Source organism: Sphaeramia orbicularis, chromosome 21 (genome assembly GCF_902148855.1).
Source record: "Sphaeramia orbicularis chromosome 21, fSphaOr1.1, whole genome shotgun sequence".
NCBI lineage: Eukaryota > Metazoa > Chordata > Actinopteri > Kurtiformes > Apogonidae > Sphaeramia > Sphaeramia orbicularis.
In genome coordinates this window covers 12359593-12380274 of record NC_043977.1, presented here as the reverse complement: position 1 = coordinate 12380274, position 20682 = coordinate 12359593, and the positions used below count along the sequence as shown (strand labels likewise).

The following is a 20682-nucleotide window of genomic DNA, read 5'->3' as shown; positions in this document are numbered from 1 at the left end:
AAAAAAATGGAGATAAACCAGTTAAGAAAGGTACAATAAAGATAAATTCCTTTGGGAACTGCCACAGAAGCAGCACTGGCTCTTTATGGGTTAATACAGACTGTGTGGGTCTACAGGCCAAGTATCCGATCTCTATCCTCACCTGCGTCTGATCTCCATGAGGCAGATATCATCTCTGGACCACAGTGGTGTGGAGGTCCAGGGCCGACGGGGAGAAAGTGACTCCAAAGCAGTTACAGTGTAAAGGCTTTCTCCTCTGAAGTGACATTGCGACTATGAGAGATCTTTGTTTTCCTCTCTGTTGGGGGTTTCTGGCTCGACTCCACTTGCAGCCAGGCTTCAAAGCCCTCGTCAGATGTGCTTTCCATCGAGTAAATACGCTGGAAATGGTACATGATGGTCTACAATTTAAATAACGGCTTGTGGCACTTTTTGCACAGACATCACAGTGGTATCCTGGCTCGTACTGCGTTACATACACATTCAGCACGCGATAAAACATGTTCTTTGAAAACACTGGGGGGAAAAAAATGGCATATTACTTAAAAACAAGATGAAACACTTAAGATAGTGAGAAATGTTTCATGTCAGTTCAGTTTTTTTTTCCTTATGATGCTTAAAAAATGGGAGTAACTTGGAAATGATCTCATGGTCTACTCTTTGTTGGCTTCTACTAAACACATAATTATAACAACTAGAATAGAATAGAATAGAATAGAATAGAATAGAATAGAATAGAATAGAATAGAAAAATAGAAATAGGATAGAATAGAATAGAATAGAAAAATAGAAATAGGATAGAATAGAATAGAAATAGGATAGAATAGAATAGTAATAGAATAGAATAGAATAGAAATAGAATAGAATAGAATAGAATAGAATAGAATAGAAAAATAGAAATAGGATAGAATAGAAATAGGATAGAATAGAATAGAATAGAATAGAATAGAATAGAATAGAATAGAATAGAATAGAATAGAATAGAATAGAATAGAATAGAATAGGCTTTTATTGTCATTATGCCAGTTGTGCAGGTGGTTTCTGCATAATAAGATACAGACATAATAAACAAAATGAGATATAAAGTAGTGTGCAGTCGAAAATGTGCCAATTAGAGATATACTGTATGAAAGGGTAAATTTAAAAATAAAAAAGTAGTATAAAAATGTGCAAATGTAACATTTTAAGCAGTGTAAACATAAATGAAACAGTGTAAACAGTGCAAATGTAATAGGTCAGTAAACGTATAATAATAATAATAATAATAATAATAATAATAATAATAATAATAATAATAATAATGGTAATTAGAATAGAATAGAATAGAATAGAATAGAATAGAATAGACCTTATTGTCCTCACGTCAGTTGTGCAATGAATTTGGAGGTGGTTTCTACACAATAAGATATAGACAAATAATAGAGAAAATGAGATATAAAGTAGTGTGCAGTTAAAAATGTGCAAATTAGAGATATACTGTATGAAAGGGTAAATTTAAGAATATAAAAGTAGTATAAAAATGTGCAAGTGTAACATTGTAAATGGTGTAAACATACATGAAACAGTGTAAACAGTGCAAATGTAACAGTGTAGTAAACAGTCTAATAATAATAATAATAATAATAATAATAATCCTTTATAGAGCACTCATTGAAACACATGCCTTAGTGTGTTGACATTGTCATCTACCTCCTCGTCGGTTAGCGTGTCAACAGTCTCCCTCCTCTTGCCATAAAACACCTGAGCAGTGCTTGCTAAAAAATAAACACATACAATAAAACAACTGTAATAAGGTCATACATTTACATCTTCAAAATTCCTATAAAATCTCTGTGAATCACTGTATAGTTTTATAAAAACCAACATGCTTTTTGACCTCACTGAGCCACGGGATTGGACCCATATTTAATGTGGGTGGACATGACCAAAAATAGTCACTTGCCCGGTAAAGGGTTAATAATAATAACTCTACATTTATCCACAGGCTCTTTCTGTCTGATATGTTTCCTGAAGGTTAATTTTTCTTCTTTAGCACCAACATGTTGACATTTCTTTTAAGGGAAATGTCTTGATAAAGCATTAAAGCACAAACCAGGGACTTATTATGGGATTCTACTCAACTTCCACTCGACTAATACACTATTGAGTTTAACTGCAGCTGCAAATACACTGTGAAGCAGGAGATTTAAAGCTTCTATTTACATATATTAAGACGACAGATTATTGTTTGACTTCACATTATGATAGCGTTATAGTTATAGTTCGTTGACAACTTTATATATTGAGAAATGGCTTTACTCACAGGTGTGATTCCAGTTTGTAACTTCTTCATTCTTGACATCAGAGTAACATCCAAGAATCTCTTTGGATAAATTCCTTCATGGTCTTTTGCAGATGCTGTCATCTAATCTCACAGCTTTTCAGACTTCTTTGGCAGCAGCTCTTTATCAGGCGTTGGCTGTCGCTCGGTCTCTCGGTGCCCAGATGATAAACTCTAACACAAATGCACAAAATGCACACAAACAGTTGTTTTTTTTTTTTGGGCTCGTGGCACCGCAAATCCACTTCCTCTCCCTCAGATTAATTTGCTTTTCTCTGTGACCGGGGCATTTATGTCTTTTGTGTGTATATTTGTTTGTTTCAGCATATCACATTTGCTTTTATATTTGTTTTTGTTGTATCTAATAAGTGTTGGATCCTATTCAGTGTAATTTTTTCCTTATTGTTTGTGGGTTGAAAATGGACAGAAGCTGGCATTATAAGAGATGCAGATATTTATCATTTAACTCTTACAGACCTGGAAATAAATTAGTGGCATTAATTTTTTTTCTACATTTCACCTTCCCTAAGTGATTTCTCATGATGTATTATGATATTGTCCTCTGTTTTTTTTGGGATTTTTTCAGCATAAATTAAATATTTTCATGAAGATGTTCATAAAAGCTCAGAATAAATTCAAAGGTAATTATATTAAATAAGGAAAAAATGAAGAAAAATTTGCCTTTTCAAGAAAATATATCATTAACCAAACAAAAATAGGCACCTGCAACCACTGTCATTTATCAAATTACATAGGTTTTACTGGTGAATCAGTGTTACAGAAGATGATGGTGTTTCCACATTAACTACAAAGTCTCTGAAAGTCCAAATGGGTCATATTTAATGGCAGTGAGAAGCTGAGAAACTGTATTTTATCTGAATTATTTCACTGTATTGATGAGACTAGTTGTTTAGAAGTTGTTAAACATTTTAGATCAGTAGGCGCTTTTGGTCGTCGGTGGATGTTTAGTTCTTTCAGGGTTAAATGTTGTGAATTTTAACACAATTTTAGCATATTATTTACTTATTCTCTGTCTTCCCTGACTACCATCCCACTGGTTTTCAAGTTAACTTTTAGAAGCAGTCACTTTTAACAGACTAAAATAATAATAAATAGAATAAAACTGTAAAATAGTAAAATTATGGTGTCCTAATTGTTCCAACGAACTTGTTTAATTTAGCATTGTTTTAATATCACAGTCCATCTGCCCCTGGGTGGACCTTGTCGATGCACAAAGTAAAAAAAAAAAAAAAAGAGTGGAAAAAATGCAGACTTTTCATTTTTTCCTCATTTTTACTTTGAAAAAACACACACACTTTCTTTTTTTCATTTTGTTTTTATTGAAAAACATGACAAAACATCTCCAACATTACCATACACACTTATACTATTAGAGCCCTTTTCGTGTTCCTTATTTTATACATACAAAAGTGTAAAAAAAAAAACAAACCAAAACAAGAAAAAATATATGAACTGGGTGCTTACAGTTTCAGTATTTCTCACTTAAAAACAATTCTTTAAACACATTTATGAAAAAACATAAAACAAAGAAAAAAATGCAGGGAGATTATAAAAAAAGAAGACATTTGTAGAGGAGTGATACAAATTCTTGGTGGCTACAGGATACAGACTTGATCCATTTGTCCCAAATATGATCAAATGTATCCCTCTGGATTCTGATAGAATAAGTCAGTTTTTCCATTTTGAATATTTGCAAGATGATCTCGTAAGAACCTTCTTGTAATAGATTTCATGGTGGCTGCTAAAAACACCTGTAATAATGTTGTATCCTCCCTCTGTTCTAGTACAGTGACATCACCAAGATATAGATTTACAAAGTTCTAGGTAATATGAACCTTAAAGACCAATTTTAAAGTCCTGTGGATACCACTGAAACGCACACTTTCATGCATTTTTTGGTTGCGTTTTTGCAGATTGTACATGGTTTATGTCATATATGAGATCCTTTTACTGAACTGAGCAAATCAGTGAAAAATGATGTGTAAACCTCTGAACATGCACAATCCAGAATGGTATATAATCTGGAAAGTCAAGTTGTAGTATCATAGTTAAAACCTTAATGATACAGGAGCTGAAATCATAGTGAAAAAACAAGTCAAGTTACTTCTCCAAGCTTTTGCATTGTGACATATAATAGAGTAGTAAAGTCACATCCAGGTCTCATCTATTTAACAATCCAAACTGTCTGAAAACACCCGTGATAAGGCAAAATCTGCATCACAGGATAAATATAGGAAAGGGGTAGGAGTCTGTTATCATCTCAGACCATTTGAATTACAATATGCGAAAGGCTGATAATAGATTTTTTTTTTTTTTCCGCAGAGTGACTGTAAAACTATCAAGCACAGCAGGTTTAATATCAGTTTGAAAACTCCTACAGATGTGAGATTTCAGCAGTTTTATTTAAGTTTATTGTTAATCACACTGTGCAGCATGGAGGTAATAAATTTAGATAGTGCATATGTGCAGACAGTGATAATGACAATGAAAATACAGACTGGACATATAAATGCAATTAAATAGACAAGAATAAAACATCAGCAGTAACGTTGTTGTCCACTGTATTCGACAGTGATAGACTTTTACTCTTACACATTGTATTTGTATATATACTGTAATACCGGATAAGTTGAGTTTACTTTAAAAATTTGAGTAAACCGGTTACCTTAAAAAATTTAAGTAATGAAAACTTGAGTGTATTAAACTTAAATGCTTGATTTGAATGTAAATGCTATTTTATGTACAACACACTAAATGCCAAGTTAATTTAACTTAAAATTTGTTGCAGTGTCAATTGCTTCGGATAATCACTAACTTAATATCATCAGTGCGTTGTACTCATTCCGAGTTGATTTAAATTAAAATCTTTTGCAATACAAATTGCTTTATGAAATTATTCAACTTAATATATTGCAGCGTGGATGGATGTTAAGCAGGAAGATATCTCAGTGTGATTTACCAGAATAGGAAATGCTTTTGTTTTGGTGTGACATAAAGATTTTCATTGAATAAGATCTACCCTAGATGAACAGTAAAGCCATAGTTCTTCCTATAGCTCTGACTCATGGTGCAGCTCTACAAAAATACAAAAACAAACACAAAAAGGCCAATAAACACTGCCATACACACATTAAATCCAAATTAACACTAACACTACAACCCCACTGAACCCCTGCACAGAAAAAGAACACATTTTCAACAACATGCCCAATACCCACAATGCAATGCGGAGATAAAAAGGTGTTGTCATGACTAAAACTTGGTGATTTAAATCCATTCAACTTGAACTTTTTCGTACTTCCGACTATGTCTACAAATTAGTAGAATATACTTGACATTTTATAGTAATGGAATAAAACTTAAATAATTTAAGTACATTGTAATTAAAGCATTTTAGTAAATACAAAGCCCGGGCTTACAGTGTATAAATCCTTTATTTAACCAGGTAAAAAAGCCTCATTGAAATTACAAATCTCTTTTTCAAGTGGGACCTGGCCAAGAAAAGCAGCATAACACACAATTTCGGACATGACAAGACAAAATCAACACATAATACAAAAACTAACAATCAATAATTACAAAACAATAAATTGTGCAAGTTTAAAAACAGTTACATTGACCAAGCTCATTGATTTCGCGCTCCTTTAAAATAGCTTTAAATTCACCTATAGTAACAAGTTCAGATAGATTTAAGTTGTTTTGCGGGGCATTCCATGCAGAGGGGGCAGCAGATTGAAATGCAGTCTTATTTACTTATTTTACACATATGCATATTTGTACACATTTTGTAGATTTTTATTCTGTGTATATTTGTTCCTATCTTTAATGTCACGTGTGTTTTTATTGTTGCATGCCTTCTCTTTTGCACCATGTACTTATCTTATCTTATCTTACCTTACCTTATCTTATCTTATCTTATCTTATCTTATCTTATCTTGTCTTGTCTGAAAGCCAACTTACAATGCTAGTTTGGCTAAGAAAGCTTTTGTATCTAAACTTGTCGGATGGCTCAGAGTATATGCTGTGGTTTGTAGCTGTAGTCATACTGTGACATGGAAAAGTTAAAAGGGTCATGTTTAGCTAAACCCACTTTTATTAGTCTTTGGTTCATTGATTTGTGTATTTGGACCCTAATAGTTAATAATAATATAGTTATATATATATATATATATATATATATATATATATATATATATATATATATATATATATATATATATATATATATATGTATATACATATATATATAATAGTTAATAGTTCATCATAAAGTTTGAATTTGAACCCTCCAGGTGCTGCAAAGCTATCTTTATATTTGTTCCGGCAAAAATCAAGTGGATTTCTACAACCTTGAAACCAAAGAAACCAAAGTTTCAATTCCTTCTTAATTTGATATGTCTATAAAAAGTTATGCCACAAGATTTGCACATATAAGGTCAAGACTTCTGATGAACATTTCTCCGTGTACGACATAATTGTTTATCAGCAGCAGTGGTTGGAATAAAAACCGAAAATATGTCAGATTACCTAAAATGTTCAGTTGTTGGTTGAACGGGAAAGAGCAGCACAGCCAACAACCTGGTGTGGGCGGGGCCTGAAGTGGCTCATTTGCATTTAAAGGGCCAGTGCTCAAAATGACCTTTCTAGTGTCATTACTTAGAAATAGGGTTGAAGATGGACCTGTGGAGTTGAATTAATGAGACCCAAGCAGAACATTTACAGTTTATGTAGAATACAGAGAAATGTTTTAAAATGCAAAATTCCATTTAAAAAAGCAAAATATCACTCCTTTAAATCTATGACACTGTCAGAATGTTGTCTCATGATTTCGAACATCCTTCATTGAGTGTTAACCTGTACACTAGTGTCCCAGTTAGCCCCAGAGGCTTATTTTAGTTTCAATCATATTAAGGATGAAGCGTTTACGTACATGGGACACAGACAAATCTGGACACTAATATCTCTGTTTATATGATTAATACCAGCGTCCTAGTTACTCAATACTGCTGCTGTTTGCACCTGTGTGTTTGCGTCATAACATTTTAATTTAATCTGACGTTTCAGTAGCTGCTGCTTCACTTTCCACAGAAAATGGTGCCACTTGGGTTTATAACGGACTTAGCACTATTAAATCCCTATGTGACATTGGAGATTCATTATGGTATTCATCTACTGCCATCAATGGGGGACGAGATCAACCAACATGTCCCCCAGCTTGTATTCTGTCACTGTCACCATGTAGGACGAGGAGGAGGAGGAGGATGAAGATGCACAGCTGTGATTGATGGGAGAGGGTGGTCAATATGAGGCTCAGAAACTAGTTTTAACCCTTTCATGCATGAATTATGAGACCCTTAATCAAGATTTTTTTTTCCTGAGTGTTTTTATTCCTCTTGAGGCATGAAAAAAACATGCCTAAAGAAAATTTTCTTATGAACTTATTTTTCATGGAGCTGCAAAAATGTCCAGTCAGCTGGACACCATGTGTTTAATTTTTGAAGCAAAGAAACATGTATTCACTGATATATTGTGTGAAAACTATGAAATAAAAACATTTTTAATGCTTATTTTAGGTAATTCATTTATCAGACAGGGGTAGTTGTTTGTTTACTTGTTTTACTAGTTTGTCTGATAAATGAATTACCTACAATAATTATATATGGAAGACAGTATGAACCTTTACCAGACATTTTTAATGCTGCTAATCTAATGTTTTCTCACTTCTTAACACTCTAATACCAGTCATTACTCAATTCATGGAGATAGAATGCAAAAAGACCAACAACTTTTGTTTAAAAAAAATGTTAATTACAGACTAATAACAATAACAAGCACTTGATTTACACATAAACATGTTACTCTAGATCAGGTTTATCAAGAACAGTAAAGTTACAATAATAGTATAAATGGCAGTGTATGAGATGATGCATAAGCGTCCACTGTGTTGGCTGATATGGAACTAAAACAACAAAATCCATGAATATATAAGAGAACAGCTGTAGAAAAACTGTCCACTGTAGCAACCACTATGCATGAAAGGGTTAATGTTAATTCACACATTATTTGTTTGTTTGTTTGTTTGTTTTGAATATAATATTGTAACTAAACCTCAAAAAGATTTATATAAAAAGAACGGAAAACATTGAAAAAGGTGTCAACATGTCCCAATACTTTTGTCCATATAGTGTATTAGGGCTGCACGATTAATCGATTTTAAATCGAAATTGGATTTTTTAAAATTAGGACGATTTTTAAAAAAGGGAAATCGTAAAATCAATTTCATCTCTCTCGTGCCTCCCAGCCGCGCACTTGCAGACTACCGTAGGCTCCTCCTCCTATCAGTGACAGCGGTCTGTCATAGAAGTCCGTGTAATGACCGGACTTTTAATGTGTTAATGAACCTGCAGTACTTATACCAATGTAAACTGTGGTTTCACGCACGGATCCCGCAACTGAAATATAACTGCATGTGGATCACTCATCTTCCGTTGTCCCGGATCCGTACCGTACTGTCTTCTTCCGAACCGGGTCCAGGTCATGGGGTCAGCAGCCCCAGCAGAGGAGCCCATACAGCCCTCTGCCCACACACATCCACCAACTCCACAGATAGAATCCCTCCAGCGTGTCCTGGGTTGGTCTGTTCCACACACGGATCCCCCAGTTTAAATAGAACCGCATGGGGATTACTCATATTATGTGGTCCACGCATGCACGACCGATGCCTGTCACTGACTTACATTGGTATCACTTCTGTGGGCCAGATACCCAGAAAAGAAAAAAAGAAAAAAACATTTTTTTTAAAAAAATAATTAATTTAGTCCTCTTACTTGCTAAATTTTTCATTCACAAAGGTAAGTTCTGTAACACAAAACCAAATATCATTTATTTTTTGAAAGATGTTGAACTTTATTTAAAGCTGTTAGATAAATCTGGAAACAAAAAGGCTCTAAAAAACATGAGTATTAGCTCTGATTTGGACATTGTATTATAGTGTATTCCCTCTGGCAAACTTAAGTTATTTTCTTGTTGTATACATTGTTTGTATACTCTACTTCATTCAATAAAGATTTAATTAAGAAAAAATAAACTTCTGTGGGTTCATCACAGATTTGAAGTCAGAGCAGTGCCTTGCATTGTGGGCTGCTCACGAAAATGACATTCTGACTTCTGTTGTCTTTTGTAGTTTTACCCAAAAATCGAAATCGAAAATCGAGTTTTTAGAGAAAAAAAATCGGGATTTTTTTTTTTTTTTTTTGCCAAAATCATGCAGCCCTATAGTGTATGTTCCTTCAAATCCTCACAATATCAGGGTTGCTGATGTAAACAGAATGTAAACACAGTCCCTATATCAACACGGGACCACTGTTTTTCAATCACGATCAGGATATCAGTACATTTTGCCATGTTTCCTCTGGAACAGAACAAAGTCCCACAGTGTAAACCCGGCTTAACTCTGCACTTGTGTTCCCCAGGTGTCAGTGGTACATCAAGGCCAAGATGACCTCAGAGGAAAAGAGGAGGACCAATTATCAGAACGGCCACGGTAAATACATCCTACTCTGCTTTGGCTCTACCTATTGCCTGCACAGGAAAAAGATTGTATTTCAATTTGTTGTAAAGCCTTATATTTGCAGTTTGACAAATATAACAAGCGGTACCTTTAAGTAAGTTATGTGTACACTGTCTCAGCCATTTGTTCTAAAAGTGCCTGGTTGCGTTTCTATCGGTGTGTCTTTGCCAACAAGCGTGGCAGCAGCACGAAGAGAAAGGATTGTGTGAGCTATAGAAGCAGCTCACAGCCCAGCCATCTGCTTTTCTTTTCATATTCAACATGCTCACTGAATGCTTGTATGGATCATTTCAGACAGACCCCCACGACATGGTTTTAGGAAACGACTGGCTATTGCTACAATAACAAACAAGAAGTATAACGTTTACATCTTCGCACTGAGATTTTCGATTTCAGACAAATCAATAGAGCCCAAACCTCATTCCTCTGCCCACGACTGCGCAGGGTTTAATGTGGTTACATTTTCCTAAACTGCCTGCTTTGACACTCCTTTGCTTTTCTGTGGATTCTGCTGTCTTTGGTTTTTAATACCCAATATTTCATCCTGGGCATAAAAATATCAACTGAAATAAGAATCAGAAGAATCAGAATCCTGTTTACTGCCACATACATAAGCAGGGTTCATATTACTAGGAATATACTTCAGTGGTTCGGTGCAAACATAGAACAGTCCCTCCAGGATTTCGCAGGATTTTTTTTTTTATTGTTGCGGCTTAAAATGCCTGATTTTGCGGCAGCTTTTCCAAAAAATTGCTGTGAAAGTTGCAATGATTTGAGGCTTCTTTCATTAAAGTCACAGGAACATAATCATTTGCAAATTACCCAGAACAGTCTTTTTTGAGTTTTTTGCCTTAAAAAGCACCAGGAAGCAATGATTTTAAACAAAACAGGCTTTTTTTCATTCATTCATTTATTTGTTTTGAGCAGCCTATGAGAGCAGAGCGTCACAGAACACCAGCCAATGAGAGTGCGGCGTCACAGAACGCCAGCCAATCAGAGCGTAGCGTCACACAACGTCAGCCAATGAGAACGCAGCGTCACAGAACGCCAGCCAATGAGAACGCAGCGTCACAGAACGCCAGCCAATGAGAGCGCAGTGTCACAGAACGTCAGCCAATGAGAGCGCAGCGTCACAGAACGTCAGCCAATCAGAGCGCAGCATCACAGAACATCAGCCAATGAGAGTGGAGCGTCACAGAACATCAGCCAATGAGAGCGCAGTGTCACAGAACGTCAGCCAATGAGAGCGCAGCGTCACGGAACGCCAGCCAATCAGAGCAGAGCATCACAGAACGTCAGCCAATGAGAGCGGCGCGTCACAGAATGCCAGCCAATGAGAGCGCAGCATCACAGAACATCAACCAATCAGAGCGGAGCATCACAGAACGTGAGCCAATGAGAACGTAACGTCACAGAACGTCAGCCAATGAGAACGTAACGTCACAGAACGTCAGCCAATGAGAGCGCAGCGTCACAGAACATCAGTCACTCAGAGCGGGGCGTCACAGAACGTCAGCCAATGAGATCATAACATCACAGAATGTCAGCCAATGAGAGCGGAGCGTCACAGAACATCAGCCAATGAGAGCGCAGCGTCACAGAATGCCAGCCAATCAGAGCATAGGGTCACACAACCTGAGAGCCTGATCCTTAGTTTTTCTCTTTCCTGTTGTGCTGTTACACAGTTATAACAAACATTTTTTGTAATAAATAACTTATATATACAAATGCACTGTAGAACAACATCACTTTCATCCAAATACATGCAGTACGTTATTAATTAGTCCCTCCAGGATTTCGCTGGATTTTTTTTTTTATTATTGCGACCTAAAATGCAGCCTAAAATGCCTAAAATGCAGCTTTTCAAAAAATTGCGGTGAAAGTTGCGATGATTTGAGGTTTCTTTTATTAAAGTCACAGGAACATGGGCATTTGATCCACGGACCTGTTTTAGCACACGCGGTGACAGGTCTTTTAAAGCTGTGGCACCACGTCTATGGAATGACCTGCCTCTACACCTACGGTCCATGGACTCTGTAGAGAGCTTTAAGAAACACCTCAAAACCCTCCTGTTCAAAAAGGCTTTTTAGTCTCCCACCTGACCCAGGACCACCACAGACTGATTACACTCTATGTATTCATCATAACGTACTCCATGTGTCATCCCCCCCCCAGTCTCTCTATATCTCTATCGCTCTCTCTTTTCTCCTCCTTTACTCTCTCTCTCTCTCTTTAACCCCAACTGGTCAAGGCAGACGGCCATCCTTCAGGAGTCTGGGTCTGCTCGAGGTTTCTGCCCGTTAAAGGGAAGTTTTTCCTCGCCACTGTCACCAATCACAAGTGTTTGCTCCTGAAGGATTCTGTTGGGTCTCTGTAAACTTAATTTGATTCTGATTTGAATTGATAAAGCACTTTGTGACTCTGTCTGTGAAAAGTGCTCTATAAATAAAATTTACTTTACTTTACTTTACTATTTGCAACTTACCTAGAACAGACTTTTTTTTTAGTTTTTAGCCTTAAAAAGCACCAGGAAGCAATGATTTTAAACAACACAGGCTTTTTTTCATTCATTCATTTATTTGTTTTGAGTAGAAGAAAAATTGTTTGTTCTTTTGTGTTTGTTATTTCAGAGCAAATACATTAATAAAGATGATCAAGACAAAATAACAGTTGACATGTACACTAGTAATAACAAAATAAATTCAATATGTGCTGCTCAAAAAGGAGTGGGAAGAAGAAAACTGATTAAATCCCACCCCCATCTGACATTTATACAACACAACACATGACTTTTGCTTCCTTAATGATATAGTAGAATATTTAGGGTTAGGGTTAGATGGGTTTTACACACACACACACACACACACACACACACACACACACACACACACACACACACACACACAGACAGGCACACAGGTCAGCCAAACTTGGGTTGCTTTCTATCTAACACATAAGAGTAAACATTAATATTAACATCAAGTTTAATGACTGTTTTCGTTTGTGAGCTCGTTTTTTCACTCCGCACACAGACTTGCGCTCGCACTCCCTCACATACACACACACACACACGCACAATACACACATTCAAAATACACAAAAGGAAAGCATGCCTCCACAGGTTCTTTCTTCTTTTCTTCTATTGCCTTATAGAGTAGACCTAGAGTAACCTTGACCCTTTCAGCTCCTGCTGTTGTTCTGGATCCAACAGCCTCTGTCATTGGGACTTGTCTCGTCTTTCCTCTTCCAGTTTCAGCCGTTCTCCTGCATGTTTTGCGGTTGAAAAGTGTCTGTGGAGCAGCCACTTTCGTTTGTGTTCCACCACAGTATTGCAGGCAGTGCAGAACAGTATACTTCCACTTTTGTGTTACACATCTGCAAACTGACTTGCACAAATTTTGGCAGTGATATTTTTCGGTAAATATGAGTGTTTTGAATCGCACATGTCTTCATCTTCTCAGCGTCAACAAGGAAGTGAATGTGATGATGTACATGTCACGTAGACGGGTGGGCGAAAGGGGGCTAAGGTGATTAGTCAAATTTGCGGAAAATTTGCAGTGATTGGACGAAATTGCAGCATCGCGCAGAATTCGCTGTGATTGGCTGAATTTGCGTTAATAGTTGGGATTGCAAAATCGCAAATTCCTGGAGGGACTGATAGAACATGGAGTAAGTACAAAGCATGGAGTAGTGATGGGGACGAGACTGCCTACATAGAGACCAAGTCAAGATCGAGTCTTTGAAGGGTTGAGACTGAGACCTTTGGTTTAAAAATGTAGTCAAGACCAAGTCGAGACCAAGTCTTTCAGGAGTCGAGACCGAGTCAAGACTGAGGCCATAAAAACAAGACAGTTTTCATAACCAGGAGTTATAACCAGTTAAGAATCAACAGTTAGGCCTACAGACTAAGCTAGACTGAGAAGTGTTTATAGGAGCAGTCTGGCACACTCTGGTCTACTTCACCTCTTCATATGGACTTTTTACTATCATTCCATATGTTTTTTTTATTATTATTATTATTATTTATTTTTTATTTTTTTAATTAGTTATAGTTAACAAGACAATGTGGACAGAAAAACAACAACAACACATAAACAAAAGGAAACTCAAACAAATAAACAAACAAACCAAAAACAACAACAATGACAGAGTATTGACAAACAACAACAACGTCATATAACAAAGAAAAAGATCAGAAATGTAAGTAGCAACTAAATCCTATAGCTTGGATCGGGGTGACAGGGAAAAGGGGAAGAGGGGGGTGTAAATGAAAGCAAGAAAGAGAGAGGGGCGAGTGAGGGGGAAAATAATAATTGTAGTAATAATACAAAAATATTTAATAATACCAGTAACCTAATTTGCTAGAATGATTGTGGCAGCGGTAGCGGCGGAGGCAGTCACAATACTACTAGTTAAATAATTTAATATTTGTAACAATGTATTTGTATCAGTTACTATCTGTTTTGAGTTTATATGAATCAATTTAAATTAATATGGCTATGGGGGGGGGGCAGCATGCAGAGCCCAAAGAGGGGAGGACACCATCAACTCCCCACACAACCCCCAGCAGCACAACCACGGCCCAAAGACGAGACCAGCCATGGCCAGTCAAGTTTTTTTATTATTTAAATTTATTTGTAATGATGGATAATTGGATTTTTTGTTAACATGAACATTTTAAAAAATCGTTTGGTCTCGAGAACTTTCTCTGAAATTACGAGTCCTTCTCCTCCCATTGTGGTCCGAGACCGAGTCCTCGAAGGGTCAAGTCCAAGACGAGACCAAGAAAGGAGACAATGGTCTCGAGACCGTTCTCAAGTCCAAGACTGGACTGGAGTACAGCAACACTAGCATGCAGTAAAACATAAAATAGAATAGAATAAAATAAATAAACACCTACGATAAAGTTTCAAAATATACAGTATACAGTACGGACGAAGCCAGTGGGTTTGAATGAGGCTATAACAGTACCAGTTATGGTTCTGTGCAAATAGTGCAAGTAATTAACAGTGCATCTTAATCAGCAGGTGGAGAAAGTGACAATACAGTGTTGGTGTTATTAAGAACTGAGTAAGAGTTTAACAGCGGAGGAGAAGAAGCTGTTCCTGTGGCGTGGGGTTCTGGTCCGACCAGATCGTAGCGTCCTGCCTGAGAGAGAAGTAAGAGCTGTAATGCGACAAAAAGCAATGTTTGAAAGTGAGCGGAAAGACAAAGATGGAGGCAAGGTGAGGGGAAATTACAAGCGGGTGAAAACAGAGAGGAGAAAGAAATGAGGATGAGGGCAAATGGGTTAAAAGGTAGAACAGAGAAAATGAGGTGGTTGTAAAAAAGGCAGAAGGACGTAGATCAGCAAAGGTAAGAAAATAGATATTCAAATGAGTTTTTAGATGTGGCTAACAAGCTGTTCTGTAGCGCTTCTCTGTTATTGAAGAACAAAAGGCACTTTAAAGGTGAGTGTGTGTTATAAATCTGCAGCTGGGTTGCTGAAGTATCGGCTCTCTGTCCTGTCTCAGCCTTGAGTGTGGCGTCGAGCAGAAGCTTGGAGAGCAGAACAGCGTCCTCGGGGGTTTGACAGCGTCAGTTCATGCATCAGAGAAAACAGATTGTAGTATTTTTTTTTCTTGTGTGATACTGTATTGATCCCTGAAAGAGAAATACTGTTTGTGTCTAGCCACCCCCCCTCTCCGCTGTGAGGTCAGGGTCAGGGCCACAACAACAGCGAGATGTTGAGAATTTGCCGACTTGCTCAAGGACACTACAGCAGGGTGGATGCTCGGTTCAGGTACGAGGCTGAAACCTTGCCCCGGTTAAGAGACTCTCCACACAGTGTGATACCCTGCTGTTTTTTAACAAAAGACAGAGGAGGACCGGGCCAGTGCGTTTGTGTGTGTTCAGGTGTGTGGTGTAACACAATTGTGTTAACTCCTGCACTTTGCTAGAGAGAAGATATTGAACTTGAGACAGAGGATCAACTCATCTAATTGCCTCCTAGCTCATAATCAATAGTTGGGGGGGAAATGCATCTCTGTGTGTCTAAATTCATTTGTCTGAGGAGTGACTGAATGACTGTTATATTTGTTTTTGTAATGTCCTACGATACACTGTTGATACACTCAGTCTAATGGAGTAGAGGAGTACATTAGCCATTAGGCAAATTCTCCAATGAGAATTAGTCTGGGATCGTCAGCTCATTTTTGGTTACCAGTGGGTGTAGAACAAGGTTATTATCATTAACAAAAACTAACGAAATGATGAAAACTAGAATAGCAAACACATTTTCGTTAACTAAAACAACTGAAACTGTGTTGTGTGCTTACAAAACTAACTAAAATGTATCAAAATTATGGATAAAATCCCCTTCGTTTTTGTTTTTGTCAATATCAGATTGATCGAGGTTTCTGCCTGTTTAAAGGAAGTTTTTCCTTTCACTGTCACCAGTCACAAGTGTTTGCTCCTGGAGGATTCTGTTGGGTTTCTGTAAATTGGCTTATAATAATAACAATAATAATAATAATAATAATTTATTTGTAAAGCGCTTTCAATCAAAGTGCTGTACAGATATAAAATCAATCACAATAAAACATAAAAACTAAAAACATTAACAGTAAAAGCACATCAAGACATATAACACAGAGTAAACAAGTGGGTCTTGAGCTTTGCTTTAAAAACATCCACAGAGCATGCCTGCCTTATGTCCAGAGGAAGACTGTTCCAAAGTGTTGGCGCACGGAAAGTAAAGGCTCGTTCACCGACAGTCTTTTTCCTGACTTTAGGTACAGTCAGGAGGCCAGATCCTTGTGAGTGAAGGGCACGAGAAGGTGCATACAGTCTAACCAGCTCCGTCAAGTAAGAAGGTGCCCCTCCATTTAAAATTTTATAAGTCAATAAAAGCACCTTAAAATCAGCACGAACCTGACATGGAAGCCAAAAGGCTTAGAGTCTGGTTTCAACTAACTCGATATGTAAAGCGTCATGAGGTAACTTTTGTTATGATTTGGCGCTATATAAATAAAATTTGATTTGAATTTGATTTGATGATATGAAATCGATTTATTTCGCTTGAGCAATTTTAGCTGGCAGCACCATACGGCACTTCATGGTTCGTCACGTCTCGTCAGTTGTCGTATAGAGTCGTCTTCTCGTCCCCACTCTACTTGGAAACATGGACACTGAAGTTGGGAGAAAGCAGCAGAGTCCTGTCTGAGATTTATATGAATATGACGGCGAGGATAAAAGATGTGAAAAAACTAAAACCAAACTAAAACTATGCATTTAGAAAAAAAACAAGGATTAATAAAAACTAGCAAACCTGCTCTAAAAACTAGTTAAAACTAACTGAATGAGAGAAAAATAGTTAAAACTAAATAAAACTAAACTATAATGAAAAATCCCAAACTATTATAACCTTGGTGTAGAACAAATTAGGGAGGTGAGCCAACTGGTAAATGCAACTGCCCAAATCCAGTAAGAACCATGGGATCACAGTTTTTTTTGTCAAATCAAGGCAAAGTCCAACCCCTTCCAGAAAAAATGTTGACGATTATTCAATGGTGTTTTTGGCGCAATTTACACATATGATGATTGAAGTCAAGGAAGTAGCCATTTCTTGTGTCAACAGTAAAATGATGTCAAGTTTTGTGTGAAAGAGCTCCGTGGACTCCATCACTTGTTGCGCAAGATACAAGTCACCATCACAACAGCCATTATTATCGAAACAAATGTAACCTCATGCTTTGAGATGGAGGTGACAAGTATTAAAGGGGTCATATTTTGCTAAACCCACTTTTATTAGTCTTTGGTTCATTTATTTGTGTATTTGGACCCTAATAGTTCATAAAGTTTGAATTTGAACCCTCCAGGTGCTGCAAAACTATCTTTATATTTATTTTGGCAAAAATCGAGTGGATTTTTACAACCTGTTTTAATTCCTTCTTAATTTGTTACGTCTATAGCTAATTATGTCACGACATTTGCACATATAAGGTCAAGACTTCCGACGAACATTTCTCTGAGTACGACTTAGTTGTTTATCAGCAGCAACGGTTGGAGTAAAAACTGAAAATATGTCCAAACTTCGAGCCGATTACCTAAAATGTTCAGTTGTTGGTTGAATGGGACAGAGCAGCACAGCCAACAACCTGGAGGGGGGCGGGGCTTGAAGTGGCTCATGTACATTTAAAGGGCCAGCGCTCAAAACCACCTTTCCGGTGTCATTACTCAGAAATAGTGTTGAAGATGGACCTGTGGAGTTGAATTAATGAAGAATTCAGACCCAAGCAGAGCATTTACAGTTTATGGACACCACAGGGAAATGTTTTAAAGGAGTGATATTTTGATCTTTTAAAACAGAATTATGCATTTTAAAACATTTCCCTGTGGTCTACATCAACTGCAAATGCTGTAAATCCACTCAGTTTTTGCCTAAATTAATGTGAAGATAGCTTTGCAGCACCTGGAGGGTTCAAATTCAAACTTTTAACTTTTAATTTTTAAACTTTTAAATTTTTAAATTTTATGTTTTTATCCTGGTTTTTATCCCAGATTGTTTTTATTTTATCTTTTCTGTTTTTTGTTGTGTTTTTATTGCATCTTGTTTTTATTTGTTTGATCTTATTTATTTTATTCTTTTACTTATCCATGCTGCTATACCGATGAATGGTGGAACACTGAGCACTTTTTGTCCTGTCTTTTTGTCTTGTCTGTAAGCGTGATCAAGTGCCTGTCTTGCATGTTCAATGCATGTATTGTTGTAATGCCAAGGCAATCACCTAGACTGCAAAACAAATTTACCTACAGGTATAAATAAAGTAACCTTGACCTTGGCCTTGACCTTTTAACTATTAGGGTCCAAATACACAAATAAATGAACCAAAGACTAATAACAGTGGGTTTAGCCAAATATGATCCCTTTAAAGGAGATGGAAATTACTGCACAGGATAAATGTGGATCTTAAAATAGAGTGTCATTCATCATTAAAATTGATAAAAATCCTTAAATCTGGCATTCAAAGGTCTTAAAATTCTTCAGATACAATAAATGATATTGCTCTATCTGGTTTTGAAATCTTTGCAAAGAATTATATGTAGAAATGTTTACAATGACATCATTTTTGCAACTTCTGAGTGTGTAGTCTATGTATTTTCTGTGTATATTTGGACTTCCTTGAATTGTCTTTTAATGTGACCATCATCATATGTGTAAATGATGCATAATTAACACAGAAATGAGATTGTCGTATATTATTTCAAACTGAGGATGGCATCCCTTGATTAGGATTTAGGTGTTCAATACAAAGATCAAACTTATTTTTTATTTCCACTGGTAGAGTACTTTTGACCACACTTAATACAATGCAACACAGTCATGAGATCATATTTTTCAGCTTTTAAGATCCTTAATGTTGCCTATATGATGAATGGATCGACCAAAACCAGCCGTCCCTGGTCAATTACCTTAATAAAGATCTGCTGCAGGGGCGAGTCGAGCATGTGTGGTCTGAAATAAGCATAAGGAAATAGATCTAGGTCTCCTCAGAACATAAGGGTCATGAGTTGCATATATATCCTTCGCACACCCATTAGGGACTTATAGACAGGACTATTTTTGACACTCAACTACAGGATAAAAAGGCCCAATTTAAGGCAAGTGTGGCATTTCCACACACAGTGCAGAGGAGGAAGGTGAATATGGTAGGTAGGTGAAAGCTGTGTGTTCATTAAGCAGTTAATTTACATTATTGTCATTTATGTTCTGTCTATTTCCTTCATTCATGTTGAGTGAAAACAGAGAATGCTGCTTCTGGTTTTATTTTATGTGAATAGTTGCAGAAACTTACTTAGTATGATAAACAGCAACAATAAAAAATTTTTTAAAAAGAAATCAAAATGCACTTAAAACATGAAAATGTGTAGCTTTCACTTCTTATTTTCACTTTATTCACTCTAATGGGAAAAGATAAAAGCAAAAGGTCAAGGAAAATCTGGGTCTTTATGCAAACATTACATTACTTTTGCGTTGGAGTCAATACCATAAAATACATTAAAGGTTCAGTCTACTTAAAGTGTTGCTGTTACATGCAAGGATAATGACTGTGAGATAGCATTCTGGTAATTTACAATTTACTACCCACTTTAATTTAATGCAATGTTTTACATATTATATTTTAGGGCATGTATTTTGCTAATTGTAGAGAAATATTTTAAGTAAGTGTTTATTTCTGTTGTATTAATCTAGCGAAGACATGTTTCAATTTCCATGTAAATCTGTAGAAATGAATTAACCCATAAAGACCCAGTGCACTTTTATGGCAGTTCCCAAATGATTTTTTTCCTCTATATTTATCCTTTTTTAAGTAATTTATCACCATTTATTGTAATATTATCCTCTTTAGTTTGATTTTTTTTCAGTGTAAATCATGTATTTTCCTATATTTAATTCACTGATCATATAGAAATTAATCAAAGCTCTGAGTAAATTCAAAGGTTATTTTATCAAAACAGAGAAAACTGAAGAAATTGTGCCTTTTTCAGTCAAATCTGTCATTAACTGAACATAAACCAAGTGTCTCCATCCACTGTCATTGTTCAAACTTCATGGGTTTTACTGGTGAATCAATGTTGTAGAAGATGATGGTGTTGCCACGGTGTTGCCTCTGAACGTCCAAATAGGTCATATCTGATGACCATGAAAAGACGACAAACTGCATTTTGCACCAATATTTTACATGGATTGATAGGATTAGTGGATTAAAGGGTATTAAACATTTTAGAT

The 20682-nt window shown here is 36.4% G+C and overlaps 1 protein-coding gene across 1 annotated transcript in view; it reads left to right on the top strand.

Annotated features, from left to right (window-relative positions):
- Positions 1-20682, top strand: part of LOC115412182 (ephrin type-A receptor 6-like) — a 417601-nt gene that overhangs the window by 361039 nt on the left and 35880 nt on the right. The window contains exon 7 of the mRNA XM_030124523.1: positions 9814-9884. Within this exon, the coding sequence (XP_029980383.1) occupies positions 9814-9884 (71 nt within the window). The remainder of the gene's footprint in view (positions 1-9813; positions 9885-20682) is intronic.